General features: G+C 40.2%; 1 protein-coding gene across 1 annotated transcript; it reads right to left on the bottom strand.

Moving 5' to 3' along the window:
* Window positions 1-1,193: 1,193 nt before the first annotated feature.
* LOC142159490 (uncharacterized) lies at window positions 1,194-2,345 on the bottom strand. Its single transcript, XM_075214390.1, has 2 exons — window positions 2,240-2,345; window positions 1,194-1,762 (listed from the first exon to the last, which is right to left on the bottom strand). Exons 1-2 carry the CDS (start codon window positions 2,343-2,345, stop codon window positions 1,194-1,196), a joined length of 675 nt encoding a protein of 224 aa, XP_075070491.1.
* Window positions 2,346-10,079: the final 7,734 nt, after the last annotated feature.

Raw genomic sequence — 10,079 nt, 5'->3', positions numbered from 1 at the left:
GGAATGTCATGAAGGGACTTAGGACACATAGGGCTAGATTTACTATCAGGCGTGTTTGTAAACCCGCCGACTTTCGGCGGGTTTGGCGGCGGTTTAGCCATCGCCGGATTTACTAAGGCTAAACCCGCCGTCCAAACGGCCAAAAATGATGTTTCCAAACCCGCCTCTCTGTATAAAGTGCCATGACGGTTTCAACAATGTTCTACATACAAACAGCCGGATTTACTATTAGGGGGTTTATAAAGCCGCCGGAAAACCGCTATTCAATAGACCAAAATGAAAGCGCTGCTTGTGAGCAGCGAGATTGTTCAAACAGTGTGCTGTTTGAACTATTTAGCCATTTCTAACATAAGAGAAAGAGCCATTTTGTGCAAAGTTTCCTCCTTTAGGATTGTATATGGGAAATGGGCAAACTGGCATGTAATTTGAGGGTTTTTTTTCCCATCCTGTATTATTAAATCCTATTTACTGATGTAAAGGTTTACCGGCCACTCCACATGCATTTAAAGTGCGTATGAATCTGGAATCTTTGCCTGATGTGGACGTAGTACCAATGTTTGTACTCATGTAAACCAGGTTCCTAGATATATTTGGTGGGGTGCTTATGTATGCACCTGTTAAGGTGTCTGATATTATCCTGGCTTGCTGTCTGATACATAATCTAGCTTTACATCAACTTACCCCACCGATTATTGCAGTACACAGTGAACAAGTAGGGGCCCGTGTCCCATTTGGTGATGTGCAGAGCACACAGGGGGAGGCAGATTTGAGACCGTCTCATTACAAACTACTTTAAATGTAAGTGCATACAATAAAAAACATATATTGGTTTTTGATTTTATGTCAGTGCAATGGTTTTATTAATGGAATATTTTAATAAAATTGGACCCTTTAAACAGAGGATAGTGTGTACTGTGAATGTTGTAATAGTTAAAATCCCTGTAAAGTGACAGTTAGAGGTCAATGTGTACATGAAATTAGTGCATCGTTTTAAAGAAAACAGTATACTCTTGTTTAATGGGAAGAAAAGAAAGAATGATATGAATGAAATATAACTGCATTTATTGCATTACAACATAATAAAAGAAAAAGTATAACGCTTACACAACACATTCCCCAAGAATACATTTTTTGCCCTAGCGCCATCTTTTCGCTGGCATATCACTGTGCTTAGCCCCACTCTCTACCCTCCCTCACCCACCCCTGGTGTGAGCACCTCTCCTTGGAGGAGTGCTATGTGTGGATCTGCTCGGCGTACTAGCAGTACTGGTGGAGGCCGATGAAAAAGGGGCCGGCAAGCGGGCAATCAGTTCCTGCTGGAGTTGACCTGCCAGCCGGATAACATTGGCATTCCCCTCACGAACGGAGGAATGCATGGCGTCCACAGACCCAGACATTTGGGCCAGCTGCACATTCGTCTGCTCCAAAGCGCTTGCCAGCCGGTTTATTGCAGCAGGGATTTGGCTAGTGGAGCGGTGTATTCGCCTCAACTGGGCCGCAATTTGTGACATGTGGCCAGTTTGCCTGTCCATGAACAATGTCTGTTGCTGCTGGAATGCGCCAATAGACAGCGCCATTTCTCTGGCTGGGTCCATAGTTTCAGGTGCAGGTTGGTGGTGTGATGGTTCAGCAGGGCCAGGTGAAACTTCCTGGAGGCCAGACACAGGGGCATCCACTGTTACCAGGGTGATGGTCGTTAGATCCTCTGGCTCAGGGGACATTTCCAGGGACTCCGCCTGAGGTGGCTGGTATGAAGAGGACCCTGTGTATGAAAAATGACGGTAAGTAAATAGTATATAATACGTTTGTATATTGCATTCTGAACACTGGATAGGAAAGAATATTCTTTAGCAACTACAGATTCTTTCACAATGTTTGCATTCCTGATTTCTAGTCCTATGCTACCTGCTTACGGATGCACTTATTATCCTTTTAATACCCATTATCATTTGGACTGTGTAGTACATGCTGGGTTATTTTGACTAAACTGCATGCTATAAAAAGTGGAGATGTTGCCTATAGCAACCAATCAGATTTTAGCTGTCATTTTGTTGAATGCAATAAATAAAGTAAAGGTATATTCTGATGGGTTTCTATAGGCAACATATCAGTTTAGTAAAATGTAGCCCTAACTTCTCATTGCAAACAATAAAAAGAAAAAAAAAACAACATTGACAGCAACATTTGCACAGAAAATCAAGTAACTCCATTATTTCTCTCCTAAACAGAAATCACGCACCTGCTTGCTCGTCTGTGCCCGAATCTCTCGCTGAAGGTGGAGGTGTAGGTCTGGCACTGGGACTGAACTGCGGTCCTGGCGATTCTGGATGTATTAGAAAAAGCATAAAATGTATTTCCAGAAAAAAACAATTTCCAAATATACTGTTTATTGCACAAATGTGTTTGCAAATTTTTTTATTTTTTTTCTATGAGAAAAAAAAACCTTTACAAACTATTAGAGGCAAAAATACACTTTGAAAAACAAAAAAAAAAAAAAAATTAAGAAAAAACGTTTGCAAAGAGAAAAGCAGTTTTAAAAAGAGAAAAGCAGTTTTAAAAAGAGAAAAGCAGTTTTAAAAAGAGAAAAGCAGTTTTAAAAAGAGAAAAAAAATATAAATACTGTTAGAGTAAAATATGCAAATAACTCACCAACTACTTGTCCAAAAGAAGGCGAATCCGTGTCTTGGACGTTTATCCCCTCGACAATCTCTGCCGGCATTATCTGTCGCAGCTCCTCCTCGTACGTTGTGTACTCAATACGAAGAGGGGGCCCACCACCCGTGCGCCTGGTTGCCCTCTTTTCCTGGGCCATCTTCTCTTTCAGCCTCCTTTTTATATCCGAAAACCGCTTGCGGCAGTGCGCCACTGTCCTCTTTAGTGGGCCCACTGCGTTCACGGCATCACAGACACGCCCCCACAATTGGTGACGCCGCCTTAGAGGAGTCCGGGCTGCCAGGTTGCCTAGTATGACCTCATAACAGGGAACGATATTGTGCACCAACACACAATTCTCATCATGTGAGAAGCGCACATTCCTCCCTGTCTTGGTCTTCCTGCCCTGACCTGTCTCCTCAACCTCTCCCTCCTCTGACCCCTCAACCTCCATCTCCCTCTCCTCAGCCTGTTCTCCCCTCCTATCTCTGGACATAATGACAAATAAATGTCAAACACACAAAACACAGAAAGACTTACAAACACAAAAGACAAACTACACTAAGTACAGACACACTCTCAACACAGTCACACACAAGTAACACAGACAAAGGACAAGTCAAATACCAAAAAAACAATACAGAAAATAAAAGAGAAAATAAATGTACAAAACAGAAAAATACCACAGGACTACTCACACTTCAATCAGATATCGCTCCACCAATCCACCAAACTCCAACCCTCACCAACTCACAGCATACCACTATCCTCCAAACTCCTCTCACAAAACTCCTCAAACCCCTATCAAAGAAAAAGTGTCAGGCCAGTGGTTTATATAGGGCTTGTGATGTCAAATCTCCTGACTTTGGAAATAGCCAATAGTAACAGGCCAGGAGACAGGTGTAATTTTCCAAAAAACCGCCTTTACACAAAAGCTCCGTCATTTAAAGCAAAAGCGCCATGTTCTATTCAAGGCCGCCGGCGGCTTTGAGCATTACATCCCGCCATGACATCGCCGGCGGCTTCAAACTGAAGCTGATATGCGCCCATTAGTAAATCCGGCTGTTTGCAATGCAAACCCGCCGGAAAACCGCCGCGATGCATGGCGGCTTCAAGCCGCCATGCATCACGCCTGATAGTAAATCTAGCCCATAGTGTGTCCAGACATTTTTTGGAAAAGCATAACTGTAACCCGGAACATCTATCCCTGATGGGTTTGGAATTTATTAAATCTACCCCAAGAGGGGGCGATAGGTTCAAGGCTTTATGCAAACAAGAGGCCTATTGGATACACTTGTTGAATACACTATATCCAATGGGTCTAAATGAGACAATTGAACTGAACCATATAATCTAAATGGTGTTTCACTTATTTAATTTTATTTATTTTATTTATTGTATTTTATCTTCAAATTGATGTATGAAATGGTCACTTTTAAGTGGACTCGTGGCGAGTAAGATTTAATTGGACATCTCCTCGTCCGAGTTCTATATAGCAATGAAGAGATCATCTGCTATAATTTGTTTAGCTGAATATACCTGAATACTTTTCATGGCGGTTTTTTGTCTTAATTTATAGGAATAAAATAATTGTTAGAGACATTCGGGTTCTCTTTCCCTTAGTGTTAAACAGATTAAGTTGACGATATATTATGGGTGGTTTATTTTCTCCAGATTCTGGAGAGGTTTAATGAGAACACAAGATTGATACAAATGTACTATTCAACCTCATGTTGCTATTTATGTAACTTTTTCAAAAGAGTTTCTGTTACCAATTTGTTACAAATTAAGATACAAGCAATGAACTCTGAATGCTAAATGGAAGAATATTACTAAAAGATAAAATAGAAAACAAAAATACTAATGAATAACCATAGGTTAAACATATGTTTCTGTTTTTAATGTGAGAATTGCACTGCGGGTAAGCCGTGTGGCTGTTCTTTCAGTGGATAGAGATCGGTTTTTGCAATGTGGATAACTGATTGATGTCAGGTGAATGTGATGTAAGGTTTTTGAACTTAATTTAATTATCTGTACTCAAACTATATAAACAGGAAGGGGTAATGTGAATACTATCTCTGAGGAAGTTGTATCTATACAACGAAACACGTAAGATAAGATACTCAGGATTTGGAGTGACCGTTATTTACGTGCAGAACGGACATATGGAGCTCAACAGTTTTTGAAATAGTACCTGGATTTTCTACTTTGCACAAATAAGCCCTTTGAAGGATCTTGGAGCGGGGACTGCTTATGTCTAAAACACCGCAAGAGACCTTAATAATCATTGATCACACATTTATCTAAGGAACGTAACACCAAAATTCCCCCGCTACATGTATATGTGTAGGAACCAGGATCCTGGTCTATAGAATGAGGGGAGGACTCCGTTTGAAACACATCAGCGACACGCTGTTTAACGGCATAGTCAGCGTGGACGGAGCGAGTGACTGCGAGCTCGAGACTGGCTAAGCTCATACTTTATACACTACGGAGGATAGTGGTCTTTATTGTAACCTTTAAATTGTTCCTTTAATAACACACGGAAGACCAACTAAATTGGATAAGGACAGTCCATACCTGTACTGAGGATCATAAGTATGTGACTATAAAAGCTTTACAAAATCTGCGTATATCCAGCATACTTCTAATCTGAGCTTATTACATTTTGGGTATGATTGGAAGTTTTTGGGAGCCCATATGAACAATTTTTTTAACGCTTTTGGTCTATGACCATACATAAATGATACAGATTGGGAACTAATGAATCTACATAGGTGCACCTAATGTATGAGTTTCCTTGTATCTGAAGTAAGAACCTATAGCTGCATGTATCTATGAGTTTTATGTATTTTAAACATTTTATGTTGTTTATTAAAAATCTAGACTATCCACATTGCATTCACTGATTTATGGAGGACTAAGTAAATCTACTGCATTTTTTTCTTGTTTGTATCAGTTGATGTGACGGGGAGGCAGACCCCGTGCAGTAGTATCTGTCCCCTTACCCATTTTTGCCCTAAGAGTTTACTTTGTTGTTATTGATTTATCATCCATAACTAGCATACGCAGGGTACGCTCACTTAGTTGATTGTAGTGGATGTCTGATGGTGAAAAGTGGATTAGTATGACACTAAACATGATACATTCCCTATATCCTGAACCTTAAATGTCAATAAAGGGATTTTAACATTACTAAATTAAACAATTAAATCTATTACATTTGAATATAAAGGACAATGTGCTGAAACTTTATTAAAGTGAACTATTTACAGATGTATAAATGTATTTAGAGTGTAAATGTATTTAGAAGTGTTCACTAGTGCTACTGCGTAGCAAGCCCTTCCAAGCCGTAGCGTACTATTCGCATATTTTCAGATAAAGTCAATAAATTTGAAACAACTTCATCCAATTATTTGACTTTTCCACTAGCATATTATCTCTGGGTTAGGCATCCCAAAGAGGCTCACATGTGATCTGTATGCATGCTCCCTTTGTCATCGTTCTTGACACTGCCAAAATAAAATCAGTAGTGCCATTGGCTCAAGAAAATTCTATTTGTCAGAAAAAGTAGTAAGAAAAAAACGTATCAGGTAAAAAAATTTAAAACATTGCTAATAAATAATTCAGGATATTTTTTAAAAATTGGAAATTTTTCATCTGTAATATTGCTTAATATAAGAGTAAAAGAATAAAAAGAATACCTATATAAATCATCCCACAAACACACACCATTAGCCACAACATTAAAACCACCTGCCTAATATTGTGTAGGTCCCCCTCATGACACCAAAACATCTCTGACCTGTTGAGATATGGACTCCACAAGACTTTTGAAGGTGTTCTGTGGTATTTGGCAACAAGGCATTAACAGCAGATCCTTTAAGTCCTGTAAGTTGTTATGTGGGGCCTCTATGGCTCGGACTTGTCTTTCCAGCACATCCCACAGATGCTCAATTGGATTGAGATTCGGGGAATTTGGAGGCCAATTCAAAACCTTGAACTCTTTGTCATCTTCCTGAAATCATTCCTGAACAATTTTTGCAGTGTGGGAAGGTGCATTATCCTACTGTCATCAGGAAATAATGCTGCTATGAATGGGTGTACTTGGTCTGCAACAATGGTTAGGTAGGTGGTACGTGTCAAAGTAACATCCACATGAATATTAGGACCCAAGGTTTCTCAGCTGAGCATTGCCTATAGCATCACACTGCCTCTAATGACTTGCCTTCTTCCCATAGTGCATCCTGTTGCCATCTATTCACCAGGTTAATAACACAAGCACCCAGCCATCCGCATGGTGTTAAAGAAAATGTGAATCATCAGACAAGGCTAGCTTCTTCCATGGCTTCATGGTCTAGTTCTGGTGCTCACGTGGTAATTGTAGATGCTTTTGATGGTGAACTGGGGTAAGCAAGGGCACTCTGACCAGTCTATTGCTACACAGCCCCATACACAGCAAACTGCTATGCACTGTGTGTTCTGACACAGTTCTTTCATAGCCAGCACTAACTTTTTCAGTAATTTGTGCTACAGTAGCTCTTCTGTGGGATTGGACCAAACTGGCCAGTCTTGACAGCACACGCGCAACAGTAAGACTTGAACGGCCATGACCCTGGTTCACTGGTTGTCCTTCCTCTGACTATTTTTGGCAGTTACTACCCACTGCATGCCAGGAACACCCCACCTGCCATTTTGGAGATTCTCTGATCCAGTCATCTAGCCAACACAATTTGGTCCTTGTCAAAGTTGCTCAGATCCTTACTCTTGTCCATGTGTTCTGTTTACAACATATCAACTTCAAGACCTGACTGTTCACTTGTTGATTTATATATCCCACTCTTTGACAGGTGCCATTTTAACAAGATAATCAATGTTATTCACTTCCCTTGTCAGTGGTTTTAACATTGTGGGTGATCGGTGTATGATACATTTGCAATACAAAAAATACGGTTTACACTACAATAATACTATGATTTGAAATGAACAAATATAGCTTAATCTTGGTGTCAGGACTCCATTGTAGTACCTCTGCTTTACCAGAGGTGCTGCTCTTGTAAACTTTTGGACATTTTGCCTTTCACTTGCAGGAGTTAACCTCTGTCCCTTGATTAATATGTCTGTCCAAAACTCTGTACCTTGTTGGTCACTGAATGCTTTCTATGAACAGTTTTCTGTTGTACTCCAGCCATTCTGATCTTATGTTCCTTGGGTATCCTGCTAACCAGTATTTGTTTCCATGTGTCCTGGCTGATTTTCATCATTTCCAGCTCACAGTTTGTCTGCATTTCCCAGAACATAGTTCTCCTGTGTCTACATTTTCATTGCTTGTAAGTTTTCAGATTCCCTGCTGTTCTATATGTTTTTCAGTGACTTTTATTTATCCTGCAGTACTCTGTATATTGTATCCTGCTATCCTGGACTAGACACTGCTTTTTTTTTCTGTGCTCCTATCTTCAGCCTCAGGGCTCCACTATTCCTTTGCTTCTCTGTATTTGTACATTAATAAACGTTCTAATCTTTTCAGCTATTCATGACTCTTCCGCAATCATTGTAACACACTGCAAACCGTAAAACCACAAAAGATCTGAGGAAATAAAAAGACACAGTTAGACTGCTGATAAAATTCCAAAACAGAGAATTGTATTTACCGTGTTATTTGTAAAAGCGTCAGTTGCAATACACTAAGGGCTAGATTTACTAAACGGCAGGTTTGAAAAAGTGGAGATGTTGCCTATAGCAACTAATCAGATTCTAGCTTTCATACATTTAGTGCATTCTACAAAATGACAGCTAGAATATGATTGGTTGCCATAGGCAACATCTCCACTTTTTCAAACCCGCCGTTTAGTAAATATACCCCTAAATATACACAATCGCATAAGTCTAGTCAAACACTCTAATCTACTATAAATGTCATAAGCACAAGAAAAGTTCTCATTGCATTTGTCGTGAATGTGAAACATTCACTATTAATTTTGATAAAAAAAACAATTTACAAGGCAGCGCCACTTTAAATTTAAGCGATGAAGACGTCGATCTCGCCGGAGTTGAAGAATCCGGACATTGATACATTTACCCCCAGGTGTGCATTTTGTTGTGCACGGGGCAATGCGAGTTGCAATTGCTGGCAACATTGAGGGCCTGATGCTGAGTTGGATGCAATTTATGCCGAAAGTGCAAACATAAATTGCACCTGAAAAAATATGCATTTTATGTAGCATGCAGGGCTGCAAATATCTCAAGATGTGTGCGACTCAGCATACTACAGTAAATGTTAGAGATGTGCGCTGGCCTTCGTGTTTTGGTTTTGGATGTGGATTTGGTTCTAAAACATGTTCGTGTTTTTGTTTTGCTAAAAGATCACGAAAGGGTTTGGTTTTGGATTTGCATCTGGATCTCCCAAATGTTACCAATTTTGTGCAAAATCTGCAGCAAGGGCAGACTGGGCTGGGGAAAGTGGGGCATCTGCCCCCCAGGGCTGGCCCCATAGTGGGCTACGTTAGGCTGAGTCACTTGTCCACCTGCATTTTTATTTCTTTAAAATGTTCCTAATAGGCTGTTGAGTCGAGTCCCCCCCCCCCCACCCATGACTAAAATATTCCATCACTTCCCTGGTCTGCAGCATCATAATAAAGAATAAAGAAATTTGTAATTTTGCCATCATTGCATTAGCTTTCTCCCATTCAATCCCAAAAATATTTTATGATTCTATACGGTTCTCTAACTAAATCACTTACCATAAATAATCAGCCATCATATCGCCATCTCTACATGTATTATTTGCCAGGGCCAAAACTTACTGTAGTTTTAACTTACGCAACCAATGTAAGGGCATTGCGATTCGGACCTCCTACTAGGTAGGAGGTATTTGCGGCGGTGAAAGTTTTTTTTTATTTTTCTGCAATCAAGTACACAGAGTCGGGAGCTTACAAATATGGGCCCCTTCTGGACGAAGTGTTCCTTCTTTTCTTCATTCGTTTTTGGAAGTACAAAATGGCTGGGACTGGGGCAAGCCGGCAAGATTGAAGGTATAAATATTAAGGGACTGGGGCAAGCCTGGAAGTTTGGATGAAGAAAGAAAACATCATTGGTGAGTATTTGGGTTTTTTTTATTTTTATTAAATAGATGTGGTTAAAAAGAGGGTGGTTAGTGTATTTATTGTGGGGTTTTTATTTTTAATAAATGTTTGTGGTTTTTATGAGGGAGTTGTTGTTTTGTAAACTTTTTTTTTTGGTGGAACTACAGGTCCCAGCAAGGCAGGGATGTCAGGGCATGTTGGCACTTGTGGTTCTCCAAGTGACAACATGCCCTGGCTGCCGTGGGTATGCTGGTGCTTGTAGTTATACAAGCAACAGCATGACCACAGTTTTTAGGGCAACATAGCTGGCTGGGACTTGTAGTTCCACAAAAAAAATTGGTGTCA

Source organism: Mixophyes fleayi, chromosome 5, assembly GCF_038048845.1.
Source record: "Mixophyes fleayi isolate aMixFle1 chromosome 5, aMixFle1.hap1, whole genome shotgun sequence".
NCBI lineage: Eukaryota > Metazoa > Chordata > Amphibia > Anura > Limnodynastidae > Mixophyes > Mixophyes fleayi.
Note: the sequence above shows the minus strand (reverse complement) of the source record. Positions and strands in the feature narration are given on the sequence as shown.

Excerpts from the sequence above, each read along its gene's own strand:
- LOC142159490 (XM_075214390.1), bottom strand. The coding sequence starts at position 2,345 with ATGCTTTTTCTAATACATCCAGAATCGCCAGGACCGCAGTTCAGTCCC. Across the intron at positions 1,763-2,239 it reads GGGCACAGACGAGCAAGCAG|GGTCCTCTTCATACCAGCCA; the intron begins GTGCGTGATTTC and ends TTTCATACACAG.